Source organism: Trichomycterus rosablanca, chromosome 20 (genome assembly GCF_030014385.1).
Source record: "Trichomycterus rosablanca isolate fTriRos1 chromosome 20, fTriRos1.hap1, whole genome shotgun sequence".
NCBI classification, from domain to species: Eukaryota; Metazoa; Chordata; class Actinopteri; order Siluriformes; family Trichomycteridae; genus Trichomycterus; species Trichomycterus rosablanca.
In genome coordinates this window covers 12,309,100-12,327,053 of record NC_086007.1, presented here as the reverse complement: position 1 = coordinate 12,327,053, position 17,954 = coordinate 12,309,100, and the positions used below count along the sequence as shown (strand labels likewise).

The 17,954-nt window shown below is 39.8% G+C and overlaps 2 protein-coding genes across 2 annotated transcripts; both read right to left on the bottom strand.

Moving 5' to 3' along the window:
• Nucleotides 1-4,857: 4,857 nt before the first annotated feature.
• gpr171 (G protein-coupled receptor 171) lies at nucleotides 4,858-5,877 on the bottom strand (the record flags this gene model as incomplete). The annotated part of the gene is made up of 1 exon (XM_063017399.1): nucleotides 4,858-5,877. A coding segment is annotated over one exon (1,020 nt), but the record flags the coding sequence as incomplete, so codon positions are not given.
• Nucleotides 5,878-15,745: 9,868 nt separating this feature from the next.
• LOC134334764 (P2Y purinoceptor 14) lies at nucleotides 15,746-16,808 on the bottom strand. Its single transcript, XM_063017215.1, has one exon. The coding sequence runs from the start codon at nucleotides 16,806-16,808 to the stop codon at nucleotides 15,771-15,773; it is 1,038 nt and encodes a 345-aa protein (XP_062873285.1). The 3' UTR covers nucleotides 15,746-15,770.
• Nucleotides 16,809-17,954: the final 1,146 nt, after the last annotated feature.

Here is a 17,954-nt window from a genome sequence, read left to right as displayed (position 1 = left end):
CATAGACAATCTCTGAATCGATCACGGTTTGTTTATCGGGTTGCCCACATAGCACTTTCCAGATACTTTTACTGGAAATTATTAAAACATGGAAAAAACCTTTGAAAAGCAAGTAATAACAACATCAGCGTAAACATGTATAGACTTTGTTTGGAAATTTTTTATTGAATCATTTTGGATTTGCAGTTTAATCTTAAATATGGAAGTGAAAACCTATAACTGTAAATGAAACCTACTGCAGAACTCTTTAAATGTTTTAGATCAGAGTTTTTCTCTGTCTTCTCTTCAGTTCCTCTATTTGCTACAGTAACAGGTTTTGGTCGATTGTACTAAACTGTACCATACCATACAAACCCCATTCTGAACCTTACTATATTTTATAAGTCTTTATCTTACAATTAGTACTCTAAAATGACCATTTGTCCACTGCTTTCACAGGTTGCTGCAACTCGATGTTTTCTTTCCAATCTAAGAAAAATGTGTTTTTCATTTTTATTTTAGTACCTAGTATTTTATGACAAGCAAAACAATAAAATATTAGGTACTAAAAAGATATGTTGCTTTCTGACTCTCAGACACTCAAAAAACTATTACTATACACTGATTAGGCATAACATTATGACCACCTTTCTGACTGGTCTATGGTTATGCAGCCCCATACGCAACAAACTGTGATGCACTGTGTATTCTCACACCTTTCTATCAGAACCAGCATTAACTTCTTCACCAATTTGAGCTACAGTAGCTCATATGTTGGATCAGACCACACGGGCCAGCCTTCGCTCTCCATGTGCATCAATGAGCCTCGGCCGCCCATGACCCTGCCACTGGTTTACCACTGTTCGTTCCTTGGACTTTTGATAGATACCCCATAAGAGCTGCAGTTTTGGTCATCTAGCCATCACAATTTGGCCCTTGTCAAACTCACTCAAATCCTTACGCTTGCGTATTTTTCCTGCTTTGAGGATAAAATGTTTACTTGTTGCCTAATATACTCCCCCCCCCCCCACTAACAGGTGCCGTGATGAAGAGATAATCAGTGTTATTCACTTAACCTGTCAGTGGTCATAATGTTATGCCTCGTCGGTGTATATTATACATCAATGTGAAGACATTTTTGCCCACTATTCTTTGCAGAATGGTCTTTAATTTGGCTAAGTTGATTTACCCAGGATTTTCTGATAGAGAGCAGGCCCTGTCCATCACACTACCACCACCACGTTTGACTGTTAGTTTGATGTTTTTATGGTGGAATGCACTGTTAGCATTACGACAGATATAACAGTACCAACTACTGGTAGAATTACATTGATTTGTTTCATCCATAATAAAAAACATTTTAAGTCAAAAGAACTTTAGTTTTAACTTAACTGCAAATAAGAAAGTTGTGTAAAGTATGTAAAGTAAATTACTAATATTTCAAATATAATTTAAATTCAGCTGTACCTGTATCAATGGGTTAATTGAAATTCTTACGTTGACTCACCCCTCACTTACAATGCCTTACCCCTTTAGGTTTTGAAACCTTCTTAAATAAAGCCAAACAAAGCAAAAATTAATCAATAAGGCTAACTTTATTTTGTACATTCTACTCAAACAATAAAAATGTGCCCTAAATAGCGAATGTGGATTCAGTAACGTAACTATTATAGAAGGCATTCTCATTCTCAGTTTAAATCAGTGTGAGACAACTTAAACAAGAATAAAAACATGAGAACATAGACATTACCAGAACATTCTTTGATATTTACTGAACAATCATAAAAAGCGTCCACTCACACCCACAAACTGAAAAAAAAATTTTTGTAGATTTTGAGTGTCAGTATTAAGTAGTAATAAGTAAACACATTATCCATGTCGTGCACACTGTACCTCATGTGTAGGCAATGCATGTTTCTCAAGTGGTCAAATGAATGTATTACTGCAATTTGTTCTATCAATTATTTAGGATATAATATTAAAACTGTAACCTAACATACATTATGCACAGAGTAGTATAATGTCAGATTGTAAACATAAAAGCCTACTATAAATATAGTAAATGATTGTTATTCAATTTCAAAATAGATCAATGTGTTTAATACAGTATTTTGCCACCTATGCAAATATTACCTACACTAAGTAACCTATCGTAAGCATAGTGCAACTAAGCATTTATTAAATATGACAGTTTGTGATTCATTACAAAAAGTCTTGTCAGCAATTTTGCTTTACACACATACATACATACATACATACATACATACATACACTCACTCACTCACTCACTGTCTTAACCGCTTATCCAATTAGGGTCACGGGTGAAGGGGAGTGCTGGAGCCTATCCCAGCTTTTCAATGGACGCAAGGCACACCCACACATACACACACTCATTCACTCAAGGGCAATTCAGTGTCTCCAATTAACTTGACTGCATGTTTTTGGACCGTGGGAGGAAACCGGAGCTCCCGGAGGAAACCCACGCAGACACGGGGAGAACATGCAAACTACACACAGAAAGGACCCGGGCCGCCCCGCTTGGGGATCAAACCCAGGACCTTCTTGCTGTGAGGCAACAGTGCTACCCACTGAGCCACCGTGTCACCCCTGCAAACATACAGACAGACACTATATGAAGTCTTGGGGCATACCTTCTTATTATTTATATGATGTATTTCAGCCATAACAATTGCTAACAGGTGTAATACATTTATTACATAAGGAAAATAATGTGCTTCCAACTTTTCTTGTGTCTCTGTGCAAAAAGCAAGGTCAATAAAAACATAAAGAACAGTTTCGTTTAAAGATACTCCAGTGGCCTAAACAGAGCTTGGACCTCAGTCCCACTGAACAGCTCTGGAATGAACTGGATTTTTTACAGTTGAGGCTTTCTTGAACAGCATTGATTGAATTGGCACAAATTCTCACAGACTTGTAAAGTCTTGGTGAGAAGCCTTCTCAGGAGAGTGGAAAAGATGACATAGACATTGCTTTTAAAACTGGATGTGCAACAAGCTCACAGTCAGGTGTCCAAATACTTTTGGTGACGGTGTACATACATACTTATTGTAGTTTTATACTTTATTTAATTAGGCAAATTGATCTACAAATTCAATAATTTGGTGGGCATTTGTGGAGGAAATAAACAAGTGGTTTTTGTGGCTTACATACAGAAGTGCACAGATGTGAGCTTTGTAATTTGTCAAATATTACATCCTTACCTAAAAAAGGTACAAACACAGAAACACTAAAGCCCCTGTTGAGAGGGGGCTAAAATACTTCAAATACTGTTAATAAATCCTGTACGTCATCTCAACCAGCACCTTTTTAATGGTTGCTATTGTTACATATCAACCATTTAAACACTGTTACACTTATATATTAAAAAATATTAATATTAAGTCATAATTAAAAATAATAATTAAATAAACTGGACAGACAAAGTGAAAATGGTTGAAAAACAATTAGCTTGCTTTGTGTATTGCATTCTCTGAGAAACTATATTGCCGAAAGTATGTGAAGACCCCCATACTGTTAAAAGATAATTAGGTATCCATTCCAACATGAATTATATTAAATATACTTTCAGTTTTGTGACATTGGCATTTTCTCCCCTTTTTCTCCCGAATTTAGCATCTCCAATTACCCAATTGCATTATGCTTTCTCTCTACTGATGTTAATCCCCGCCCTGATTGAGGAGAGCTGGGACTGACACACACACCCTCCGACACGTGTGCAGTAGCCGACTGTATCTTTTCACTTGCATAAGGTGAGTTCATATGCGGATCAGCTTTGTGTACGGAGAGTCACATCCTGATCAACGCATTATCCCTCATCACTGTGCAGACACCATCAATCAGCCAGCAGAGGTCATAATTGCATCAGTTATGATGAATCCCTGTTCGGCTCCCACACTGTATGAACGACAGCCCATCGTTTCGAACCGCCGAGTTTGAAATGTCAGCTCTGGTGTCAGCGTGTTGTACCGCTGCGTCACCTGGGCGCCCAATATGTTTAGTTTGATGGAACCCCGTTGACCTGCACATAGCCATGAGCTCGCATTAAATACTTTATGGTTAAATAGGAATGTCTGCTGTGTGCCAGAACTTTTGTCTGACATGAGTCCCTAACTGACCTTACAATGGTCTTTAAACTAAATAAGCCAAATCGCCGTAGACACATTCCAAAAGAAAGGCAACGGCTGCGTCCAAAATCGCATACTTAAACAGTACGTACTAAATTTGAGGCGGTGCACGTGCATTGTGTACAGTATGCACGCAACCTCAGACGTACTGCGTCCACCAGCTTACCAACATCACATGATGCATGACATCACATTGCCACAGTTATAACAATTTTAAAATGACACAAAATGAATTCTGTTATTCTCCACAAAACTACCCATAACATTATTCAGGATTGTACTTAATCAAAATATTTTTAATGTTTGTCTAGCTCCGCTTTCCGCCACCTTTCTTCTATGCTAGGAACATCTTGCAGCTCCAGTTGAATTTTGGGATAGATTAGCGGAACGCAAGTGTGCATTTTTTGCATACTCAAAAATAACTGACCATGCAGTAGGTCATTCAGGTACTTCTCACATACTGTTTAATGAATACAACGTATTTGGACACACTACTCGCTATCGCATACTGCTTTCGCGTACTGTTCACTATGAAAATATGCAATTTCAGACGCAGCCAACGTCTATGGTTTTGGAATGATGTAAGGTTTCCACATACTTTCAGCCAAATAGTTTATATGCAGTTATGTTTTTAACACCTTGACATGGTGCACGACATGATGCACGTTTTCCTTCCTACTGCAATGCAAGTATGTGGTTTCCTGTCTCACACAATGTTATTTTGTCTGCAGGCTTATGAAACTGGCTGCAGTTGTAGTTCTTGATCTGGGTCAGATATGGGATTTTGATTTTGATCGGATGAACGTCTTTTACTAAAAACCTGGATGATCTGATGTCTGAATGACGGGCTGAAGAAAAAGTACAGCACTGGGTCAAAGCACAGGTTCAGAACGGCCAGACACAGTGTGGACTCTTTGGCCAGGAATAGATGCTTCTTCATTACGCAATCAGTGATCACTTCATTCTGGGTAAATGTGTACGGCATCCGCACGGCGTGATAAGGCACAAAACAAACCATGTAAGCCGCCGTCACCATCGCGATGTTAACAGTGGCGTGATGAGCAATAGCCTGCTCCTTGGGGTCTCCTCTACGTTTGCCCCAAAACTGCTTCAGAACCAAGCCGTTGGACAGAAGTACAGTCACAGATGCATTCATAAAGATGGCCATGCCTAGAAAGACAGACAAAATGTGCCAGTTCTTGCCAATATCCTGCTTTATGCCTGCACAGGTTATAGTGCTGTTAGGTTTTACGTCTAGGATTGGAATGGCCATGTTGGGGACGTTAATGAAAAGCACCAGAAGCCAGACCACAGCCGACATCAGTATAGCAAATCCCACCTCCTGCAGACGGAAAAGCTTGGAACTGTGGGTGATCTGGAGGTAACGCTGCACACTGACAAAGGCAAGAAAGATGATGGAGGCATACATGTTGATGTACAGAAGTGGTGAACTGACTTGACAATGAAAGATTGTCAGTTGTTGAGATTTTAGACCCAAATCTTTGGCGATTTTAACAGGCAGTACTAATGTCATCAAGAAGTCAGCGGTGAGAAGGTTGATCAGATAGACGTTCATGCACTTCTTGGTGTTTTTACTATATATGAATGCCCAGAGGGCCACCAGACTGCCAGTCATGCCTATCAGGAAGATGATGATGTAGATGGTCGCAAATGGCATCATATTGTCATCCACCTTACAAATGTTCTTGGCTATTATAAGGTCTGATGTGGACTGGTTATTTGCCATCTTTTGAAAAAGTTGAGTTTATTCTGATGATGTTTGATACAGTTTATGCAGTGAGACTTCCAGATGTTGGTTGTAGTATTTGATCACTAGGTTTTACAACACCAAGACTGCATGACCCACCAGTCTAGTAATTAATCCATGTCACCATTTCCCTGATGTTTGGAATTTTGAGAATGGAATCCTGCAAAGACAAAAATATCAAACATTTAATGAGTTTTACTCAGAATTAATGTACAGCTTTACAGTTGAAGTCAATTTTTTGTAGTATTTAATCACTAGGTCTTACAGCACCAAGACTGAATGGCCCACCAGTCTAGAGAATTGAATTTTAAGAATAAAAAAAAGTCTTTTTACAGCTTTTTAAAGTCTTACTTTACAGCTATACAGTTGAAGTCAATATTTTTATTTTTCATACACTGTAAATAACATGTGATGGCAGTCTTGGGACCATTACTGAAACTGTTTTTACTGTATTTTTCTATGATTGAATGACTGGAACACACTTTTTGGGTTCTTTTAAAAGTTTGTTTTGGGTTTTCTCTCTGGCAAAACCAACTTTTGCTGTATACACTATTAAGTCAAGAGTATTTGGGCTCTTGAGCATGTCAATCATCACATTCTAATTTATTAACAGCCCCCTCTCTTCATGAGTTTATTCTGGTTATGTTTGATACAGTTTAATACAGTTTTAATACAGTTAGGTGCTGGTTCTAGTATTTAATCACTAGGTCTTACAGCACCAAGACTGAATGGCCCACCAGTCTAGCAATTAATCCATGTCACCATTTGCTTGATTTTTGGAATTTTGAGAATGCAAAGACAAAAATATCAAACATTTAATGAGTTTTACTCAGTTTTACTCAGAATTAATGTACAACTGTACAGTTGAAGTCAAATTTTTCCATACGTTTGTAAATAACAAGTCACAACAGTCTTGGGGTTTTAGCAATTACTGAAACTGTTTTTACTATATTTTTTTCTATGATTGAAAGACTGTAACAGGTGCTGGTTCTAGTATTTAATCACTAGGTTTTACAACACCAAGACTGAATGACCCACCAGTCTAGAGAATGGAATTTTAAGAATAAAAATAAAAAAGTCGTTTTACAGCTTTACAGCTTTTTAAAGTCTTACTTTACAGCTATACAGTTGAAGTCAATATTTTTCATACACTTGTAAGTAACATGTGATGGCAGTCTTGGGACCATTACTGAAACTGTTTTTACTGTATTTTTTCCTCTATGATTGAAAGACTGGAACACGCTTTTTGGGTTCTTTTAAAAGTTTGTTTTGGATTTTCTCTCTGGCAAAACCCAATTTTGCTGTATACACCATTAGGTCAAAAGTATTTGGGCTCTTGAGCTTGTCGGTCATCACATTCTAATACAATAACAGCCTCCTCTCTTTTTGAGTTTATTCTGGTAACGTTTGATACAGTCTATGCAGTGAGACTTCCAGGTGTTAGCTGTAGTATTTGATTACTAGGTTTTACAACACCAAGACCGAATGGCCCACCAGTCTAGCAACTAATCCATGTCACCATTTCCTTGATTTTTGGAATTTAGAAAAGGGAAATGTTTTACTGTAGGTTTTTCTAATGATTGGAACACAATTTTGACTTTTTACACTAAACACATTTGTTTTGGGTTTTCTCTCTGGCAAAACCACATTTTGCCGTATACACCATTAGGTTAAAAGTATTTGGGCTCTTGAGCATGTCGATCACATTCTAACAGTCTTCTGTCTACTTTTCATGAGGCTTTGATTTTATGCTTATATAAAAAAATAAATAATAATAAAAAAAAGGATTTGTGAGTTCAGGCACTGATTCTGGACAAGAAGACCTAGCTAAACAACTGACATTCCAGGTTCGTTTTCAATTCCCTCACACCAATTGAGTCAAAAATATGACATCATGTACCTCACTTTGTACAATACTATTCTTTGAAAGAATATTGATTTAACTTGCTCATCATCTGTTTAACAGGGTACGGCTAAAACATTCTACTTATACTTACTTACTAAAATATTTGTACATTTGTACACTATGGTGTACGAAGAGCGACTCATTATCTAGTGTTAGAAAGTTCTATAAAGCTATTTGCCAGAGGTCAGATATAATCCAAGCACCACGAAAAGTGTCAGACTTTTCAGACCAAGTTATTATTTCATTTCCAATTAATTTTTCAAATCCCTTATGTAAACAATTTGACTGCAGGTTGTGAATTTAGTTTTTATTTGTTCTTTGTCTGTTTCACCACCACCAGGATAGTGGTGGCTCTAATTCATTGGGCAAAAGATAAGAAACACCCTTAACAGGTCGCCAGGCCAACACACACACTCTGAGCAATTTTAGTAACTTCAATTAACCTGACTGCATGTCTATGGACTTGCGTGAGGAAGCCGCAGCACCTGGAGGAAACCCACACTGACACTGTGAGGACCCTGGTTGCCCAGCCGAGGAATCAAATCTAATCTAATCAAATCTAGACCTTGCTGCGAGGTGACAGCACTACCCGCAGCGCCACTATGCTGCCGTTTTGTTTTAGACAAGATTGAAGCACCAAAATGGAGAAAAATCATATTTACTAGTAACTGAACCTGAGGCAACCTGAAGCAACCTGAACACACTATTACAAGTGATCTGTAAACTGTCTAATGTCACGTGTCTATTGGATGGGCGGCACGGTGGCTAAGTGGGTAGCATGGTCACCTCACAGCAAGAAGGACTTGGGTTCGATCCCCAGGTGGGGCAGTCCGGTTCCTTTCTGTGTGGAGTTGGCATGTTCTCCCCGTGTCTGCTTGGGTTTCCTCCAGGGGCTCCGGTTTCCTCCCACAGTCCAAAGACATGCAAGTGAGGTGAACTGGAGACCCTAAATTGTCCATAACTGTGTTTGATATAACCTTGTGAACTGATGAATCTTGTGTAATGAGTAACTACCGTTCCTGTCATGAATGTAAACAAAGTGTAAAACATGATGTTAAAATCCTAATAAACAAACATGTGTCTATTGGATTATTTTATCGTAAAAATAGGCCTCCTAAAACCATGGTATGGACCCCCAAGCATCCCCATAACCTACTTTAAAAGCCGCTTCTCTAAGGAACCAAACCCGCTTTACCTGTGGCATTGTTTTCAAACAAGATATTCAAAACTATATAAAAATACTGTATAATGCCTATGTACAAACCTGTTCTGTTGAAATATCTACACTTCCTGTTAAACACAGATTTTATTACCACCTAGATATTGTTATACATAAAAAAAAAAAAGATTTATGTATTTTACAATGAAATAACATCTTGCCGTTCAGATCACATTTAAATCTAGCAATGCTAAAACAGGAAAGAACATTCACGTGTCTGTGTAGCCAGTGGTTATTTAAACTTATGACTTACCTCATGTTCAGCTGTTAGATCTCAGTTTTAGGTTCATTCTCTTCTATTTCTGTAGAAAGTTACTGAAAGGTTATATATATACCAAAGACATCATCATAACACATTACAAGCTTTAAACTCTTCTAACTGTAATCAACAAATGAGCTCATTTCTGTGAACTAACTGACATTCGTCAAAGCACAGAAAGGCGTCAATCATGCCAATGTGGTGCAGTGACGTCGCGGAAGTCTAAACTTTCCAGCTCAATAGGAAAACCACAGGCTAGGCTACCTGTTACATTTGAGCAGGCTAAGACAGAACATAAGACAAAAGATTATTGCTTGTAGTAGCTTCTGGAAAAAGCAGATTAATATGCCACTACATTATTTATGTACTGTACGTGCTAATACAGTCTGATCTGTTTTTCTTAGCAGGAAATTTAAAAAAAAATTGAGGAAGTTGTATCGATGACGCGTGGGGACAGCACCTCAGTTACTGGTTTGTTTCCTTTTAGCATAAGTACAGTCACTATAAGAAAAATGTTAACAGTAATCAGTCATAACATTAAAACCACCTCCTTGTTTCTACACACACTGTCCATTATATCAGCTCCACTTACCATATAGAAGCACTTTGTAGTTCTACAATTACTGACTGTAGTCCGTCTGTTTCACTGCATGATTTGTTAGTCCCCTTTCATGCTGTTCTTCAATGGTCAGGAGTCAGGACCCCCACAGGACCACTACAGAGTAGGTATAATTGGGTGATGGGTCATTCTCAGCACTGCAGTGACACTGACATGGTGGTGGTGTGTTAGTGTGTGTTATGCTGGTATGAGTGGATCAGACACAGCAGCGCTGATGGAGTTTTTAAACATCTCACTTTCACTGCTGGACTGAGAATAGTCCACCAACCAGAAATAACCAGCCAACAGCGCCCTGTGGGTGGCGTCCTGTGACCACTGATGAAGGTCTAGAAGATGACCAACTCAAACAGCAGCAATAGATGAGCGATCGTCTCTGACTTCACATCTACAGGGTGGACCAACTAGCTAGGAGTGTCTAATAGAGTGGACAGTGAGTGGACACGGTATTTAAAAAATCCAGCAGCGCTGCTGTGTCTGATCCACTCATACCAGCACAACACACACTAACACACCACCACCATGTTATTGTCACTGCAGTGCTGAGAATGATCCACATTCAAATTTACATTCAGTTTTACTGTTCATCTCAACCAGACCAATTTTGTTAATACTGATGTAGTAAAGGCATCGACCTGAAATGTATTAAAGATTTTTTTTTTTTTTTTTTTTATGTATACTGCCTTAGTTTTTAACATATATAAGTTGAATTCTTCGTTTCCAAAACCAGATCAGCAACATTAACAACACTTCTGTTATAGTAATTACAATTAGGGCTGGAATAAATGGCCAGGCAGAGGATCAATGTTTTTGCTGCCCTCTAACATTCAGCGTGTAAAAAAATAGTTTCAGCTAACAACCGTTTTGACACCCGTTATGTACAGGGGTTGGACAAAATAACTGAAACACCTGTCATTTTAGTGTGGGAGGTTTCATGGCTAAATTGGACCAGTCTGGTGGCCAATCTTCATTAATTGCACATTGCACCAGTAAGAGCAGAGTGTGAAGGTTCAATTAGCAGGGTAAGAGCACAGTTTTGCTCAAAATATTGCAATGCACACAACATTATGGGTGACATACCAGAGTTCAAAAGAGGACAAATTGTTGGTGCACGTCTTGCTGGCGCATCTGTGACCAAGACAGCAAGTCTTTGTGATGTATCAAGAGCCACGGTATCCAGGGTAATGTCAGCATACCACCAAGAAGGACAAACCACATCCAACAGGATTAACTGTGGACGCAAGAGGAAGCTGTCTGAAAGGGATGTTCGGGTGCTAACCTGGATTGTATCCAAAAAAACATAAAACCACGGCTGCCCAAATCACGGCAGAATTAAATGTGCACCTCAACTCTCCTGTTTCCACCAGAACTGTCCGTCAGGAGCTCCACAGGGTCAATATACACGGCCAGGCTGCTATAGCCAAACCTTTGGTCACTCGTGCCAATGCCAAACGTCGGTTTCAATGGTGCAAGGAGCGCAAATCTTGGGCTGTGGACAATGTGAAACATGTATTGTTCTCTGATGAGTCCACCTTTACTGTTTTCCCCACATCCGGGAGAGTTACGGTGTGGAGAAGCCCCAAAGAAGCGTACCACCCAGACTGTTGCATGCCCAGAGTGAAGCATGGGGGTGGATCAGTGATGGTTTGGGCTGCCATATCATGGCATTCCCTTGGCCCAATACTTGTGCTAGATGGGCGCGTCACTGCCAAGGACTACCGAACCATTCTGGAGGACCATGTGCATCCAATGGCGGTGCCGTGTATCAGGATGACAATGCACCAATACACACAGCAAGACTGGTGAAAGATTGGTTTGATGAACATGAAAGTGAAGTTGAACATCTCCCATGGCCTGCACAGTCACCAGATCTAAATATTATTGAGCCACTTTGGGGTGTTTTGGAGAAGCGAGTCAGGAAACGTTTTCCTCCACCAGCATCACGTAGTGACCTGGCCACTATCCTGCAAGAAGAATGGCTTAAAATCCCTCTGACCACTGTGCAGGACTTGTACATGTCATTTCCAAGACGAATTGACGCTGTATTGGCCGCAAAAGGAGGCCCTACACCATACTAATAAATTATTGTGGTCTAAAACCAGGTGTTTCAGTTATTTTGTCCAACCCCTGTACTTACTTATTGTGAAATCTACTCACAAATTCAACAATTTAACACATAACTACAGAAAGTGGAGAAAATAACATTATATTGAATGTGATTTTTAAGTTTAAAAGTCGCTACATGGTAATATTTTCCATTTTTAAGCTGATATTTGATATTAGCTGTAAATTTATACAGTGGTACCTTGTAACTCAAAATCTTTGAAACTCAACGCCCTTCGTCCAGGAATTTGTACCCTTAAACTCAACGTTTCCCTTAAACTCGACGTGTGTGCGACTGCTGCTTTGTTTAGCGCTCGGCTTAAGCGGTGCGGTAAAACGCCATTTGAACATGAGACGAATCTGCATTTGTGTGGACTAACCATCAAATTTACTTTGAAAGCTTCACATGTATCTGTGTTTAGCTGTGTTTCTACTGTTTCACTTTTAAACTTGAGTTACAGTTGGGGTTCTGAGAAATTGTAAAAATAAGCTTTTTCAACAGAGTCTAAAACGCTTATCATTAAAAATTTATTAATGTATTAAGTTACTTAATTATTACTGCTTATTTGTACTCTCCACTAATTAAGAAGCATAAGAAAACAATAAAAAAGTAAAGGTAAAGTGCAGGTTTTATTGTACTTTTGATAAATTTTAACTGTTTTTTAAATGTTTTTTAGTGTTTCTATATTATACTTGTGCTATTTTCAGTCTATAAGTGTCAAAAACAACCCCATTATTTTACATTGGCCAAAAATAAATATGCAGTTTCACGGGACCATGGAACGCATTAACAGGTTTCCCGTACATCCTTATGGGAAAAAATACCTTAAAACTCTTCGCCTTTTTTAACTCAACGCCAGTCCCAGAACCAATTGACATTGAGTTTTAAGGTACCACTGTATTTCAGCTCTGAGGATTAGCAGATTTACAAGCATGTTGAGGCAACAAATAGAGTTACAAAGAGGCCAAATAGCAAACTGCAAAACATGAGTCACAAATATGATGAATTATTTAATGCTTTAAAGTCATTGTATCAAAATTATTAACAGCATTTTCTTATATTTTTAAATCATGGGTTACTGTTACCCCTCACCCTACCATGCGGTGGAGCTGTTGTGCCATGGGAAAGGGGTGGTTGGGGGTTAAGAGTATGTTGGAGACACAATGTGAGAATGAAACTGTCAATTATTCAACATTTTATTATGACAATCACAATTAAAATAGCAATTTAAGCCTTACATATATTTGAAAGTCCAAGGCTGTGCAGTACACAGACCCCAAAGTAACGGTGGGGTGGTGGAAGGGTTAGTGGTGGATTCACCAATGGAAGGCCCACAATTTTTACCAGAATTGTACAATTATCTTAGTCTAAAAACGGTTTGAGATGAAATAAGCAGACATATGGGTGGCCAAACAGTACCAGGAACCTAAGTTTGAGTCTGTTTATTGTTTACATATTTGTTCCATGTCTGTCCAGGTTTCCTTCAAGTTCTCCAGTCTCATTTTACCTCCCAAAACGTCACTACATGGACCAGCGGTTCTCTTAACATTCCAAGAGATAAAAGTAAATACATTTCCAGCATGAAATACCAAAGTATTTGTGGTTGTCCCAGGCTCTGCAAACAAGACAGAAAAAAGAAGTGGCAGGCAAAATTGAGCTACTTAGCGCAACTGATTGTACTTGATCGCCTGTCATTTTTAAACGCTTGTGTATTTGGAGGTTTGGTTAATTTATTGGGATTTTAACGTCATGTTTCACACACTTTTCTTACATTTATGACAGAAACAGTTACTCGATACACAAGATTAATCAGTTTACAAATGTAATGTCATGGACAATTTTGTATCTCCAATTCACCTCACTTGCATGTCTTTACACAGACACGGGGAGAACATGCAAACTCCACACAAAAAGGACTTGGACCGCCCCACCAGGGGACCGAATCCAGGACCTTCTTGCTGTGAGGTGACAGTGCTACCCACTGAGCCACCGTGCCGCCCTGTTTGGAGGTTGACTTTAGAGAGAACACTGAAAGGAGAGGCTAAATTATAATATTTTGTTATAAATTTTTCTAAATGTTATCTTTAGATAAATACAGTGCACCTCTTTATAAATCTTTATTTATGGGGATGGGGATTTGAGTCTGCGACTTCAGACTCGACTCGGACTCGTTTCAAATGACTCGGACTCGACTCGTGACTCGCATAAAATGACTTGTGGACAACAAAAGTCAGCAACATTTGTTACGTGTGACAATTCTATATTTATATATGATCCAACATCATTCTGATCGTGTCATTTTCTGCTCTGTAATAACGCTCCGGCCGTCTTAACACGCAACACACGCAATGGGTAAATGTTCCAGCCAGCTTCCGGCGTAGTGATGAAGCGTCGCTTCCTACTTAAAATGGTGGAATTTCACAGTAACAGATAATGTGAATGGAACGCTCCTGCAGAATTGGCACAGATGATTGTAAGAACCGCTTTCTGAACCAATCAGACCTTCTGATTGTAATTTTTAGTAAGAAATGCTGTTATTTGCATGTATTTAGTTTGCAGCGTCACACAGATGATTGTCAATGAAACGCTTGATTGGCTTTCTAACGAGTTAGTGTTTTATTTCACAACCAGGAAAAGTTTGGAGGTTTTTAATAATAAGCACACACTTACAAAATAACGAATTATATTCCTAATGGGACACACGGTTATAAATTTAATAGTATCTGGAACAACATAAGCTAAGGTAAGCAGTATTATGGATTTTTTTTTGCTGTGTTTGGGATTTTGGCCGCTGTGACGTGATTTGCAATGAAAACAAAAGTCAGTTTAAGCTTTTAACTGGTACCTAGGAAAGTAAAGGCACTAAGTAAAACAGCAAAATACAGTCGCTAATCTGTTGTTGTTTATTATCTGTTGTTTATTTCTATGCTATATTTCCAATATATGTTTTGTGTATATTATATTGACTCGTGACTTGACTCGGACTTTAGCCTAAGGACTTGTGACTTGACTTGGACTCGTATTTTGAATTTATTTATTTATGCATTTTCTCTCCCCAGTTTAGCATAGCCTATTTGTCTTCTGCTGGTGGAGACCCCGATCGCATCCGAGTTGGGTATATTTGCCTGAAACACGCTACCTCTGACATGTGCACAGTCCACCAACCCCTTCTTATTCTCCCATACATAGGTCAGTTTGGCGCACGGAGAGTCACTCCCTGATCTCCATGTTCCTTCACTTCTGTACAGGCACCTCGGGCTGCTAAGCAGGGTCCTCCACAGTGTCGAAGACACCACCCCATTTTTAGTCCATTATTTTCCCACCCAGCAGACTTAACTGGTCAATTTTGTCTGCTGCAGGCACTTCCAATTGTGCCTGCTAGGGGCGCTCGGCCGACCAGTAGTAGTTGTATTAGGTTTTTGACCATGGTCATTAAGGAACAGACTGAATGCATGACTGTGTGGTCAACTATCCAGCATGTATTCCCGCTTTGCACCCAGCATTTCCAGGATCAATGTGGACCAATCATGACCTCACCAGGATGAATTAGCTCATAAAAAAGTACATGAATGAATGATTTGTCGCTGACCGCTGTGAGATTTGGTCGTTCAGGCTTCTCCTTTTTTAAAAGCCAGTTTTGCAAACTGGGACTGAAACTAGCAAACACAGCACAGCACGTGTGCGTTTTCCTTCTTTTATTTTCACCTCTTCTTGTTTTTGTTCGAACCCAGTGCCCAGCTAATTTCCTTTATGTGTACTGTATTTCCATCTCGCCTACAGGTTACTGACGCTTAACCGGTTGGTTACGGAGGGCCTCCTGTTCTCAGCCTCCACCGTAGACAGCTTGTGCAGCAGAGACTCTCGGAACGTCCGGCACATGAGGAAGTACACGACCGGATCCAGACAGACGTTTAACGATGCAAACAACAGCGTAGCTTCCTTGGCTTGAAAGAGGTGGTATTGGTCTTGAGAGCTAAACCTGATGGCAGAACTCTGGCTCAGCGTGTAGGGCACACGGCACACATGGTATGGCACGAAGCACAAGAAAAACACGACCAGCAAGCTGAAAATACTGCGATTAGACCTGCGTCCTGCTTCGCTGCCATCCCGTTGGACCCTTCGGTAGGATCGGTACACACGCCAGGCTATGGAAGAGTAGCAGAAAGCCAAGAACACAAGTGTCACCCAAAATATGGCCACGACGAGGTGGACAGAGACCTTATGCCAGCGCTTTCCAAGCTCGCTTTTTAGCTGCATGCAGGAGCATCCATCAGCTCCAGGCTGGTTGGTCAGCAGTGTGTTTGGCAGCATACAGATCAGTAGCAGTGACCAGGACAGAAATGCCAGACCTCTGGCTACGGTGACCCGTTGCAAGAAAGTGGAGACGCGCAGGGAGCAGGGCCGAGGCAAGAACGAGGACGTGTGCACGATCTTGATGTAGCGCTCCAGACTGATGAGGCTTACGAACACAATGCTTGTATACATGCCCAGATAAAACAGCACAGCCGTGTAGCGGCACACAAATAGCCTCAGGAACCAGCCGCCGACCCCTAGGTCCATGGCCACACGCGGAGGGAAGGAGAGCAGCATGAGGAAGTCGGCTACCACCATGTTCTTGAGGTACACCACCAGGCCTGAGTTGTCGGGCATTTGGAAGAAAATCCATGCCGCCAAGCCATTCAGGATCATCCCGCCTGCGAAGATCAGAGAGTAAAGCACGGGCAGCGCCTGCCGCGTGAACGCGCTGCTGAAGTCTGTGCTCGGGCCAGGACTTTGGCTTCCACAGACAAGGCTGGTGTTGCTGTGGTTCATACCTGAAAAACAACATGACCTGAGTTACATACAGATACATTCTGCATAATAATACACAAACAGGACTGATTATTCTGCAAAGATCACACCAAGAGCACAATGTAATTATTCATTCATTTATTTATTGCCTATTTACCATTACTTAATTCTATTCAGGGTCAAGGTGGATACAATTTACTGGGCAAAAGGTAGGAAACACCGCGGACAGGTCGCCACTCCATCACAGGGCACACACACACACACACACACACACATATACTTGTGCACACACACACACACACACCTAGAGCAAATTTGGTTGCTCCAATTAACATGACTGCATGTCTTTGGACTGTGGGAGGAAACCAAAGCACCCAGAGGAAACATGCAAACTCCACACAGAAAGGACCCAGACCCTTCCACCTTTATAGAATATACAATACAGTGCTTATAGGAAGATACAATATAACTGCCCATTTAACTGCCCACAATACAAATAACCATTGTACAAGTCTGATGAGGAAATGCAGGAATGTTACTTCTCATAAACAAGAAACTACCAGTAAATACAAGGATCTATACACTGTTTTCTTCTTGTAAAAATGATTAATTTACGTTGAATGTATTGGTTTAAAAAAGGAAGACAGACAGACAGAGACAAAAGATAAAAAGAAAGAAAGAAAGAAAGAAGAATAAAGAAAGTAAAAAGAAATTCTGCATTATAATGACTCATTTGACCCAGAATAAACCCACACAGACAGAGAGAGAGCATGCAAACTCAACACAGAAAGGACCCAAACCCTTCCATCTAGGAATCTAACCCAGAACCCTCTTGCTGTGAGGTGACAGTGCTTAATAGAAGATACAATACAAATGGCTACCACACAAATAAATACAGTTAGCTTAGGTTTAAAAATGTCTTTTTATCTAGCAAAATTAGAATCTAAACCAGTGAAATTCATTCTCATCATTGTACAAGTCTGATGAGGAACTGCAGGAATGTTACTTCTCATAAACAAGAAACTACCAGTAAATCCAAGGATCTATACACTGTTTTCTTCTTGTAAAGTAATTGATTTATGTAGAATGTATTACTTTAAAGTAGGGATGTCCCGATCCGATCTCAAAGATTGGTATCGGGGCTGATCAAGGCATTTTTTAACTGAT

What these genes read in the sequence shown, in the direction of transcription:
- LOC134334764 (XM_063017215.1), bottom strand. Translation starts at nt 16,808, where the DNA reads ATGAACCACAGCAACACCAGCCTTGTCTGTGGAAGCCAAAGTCCTGGC.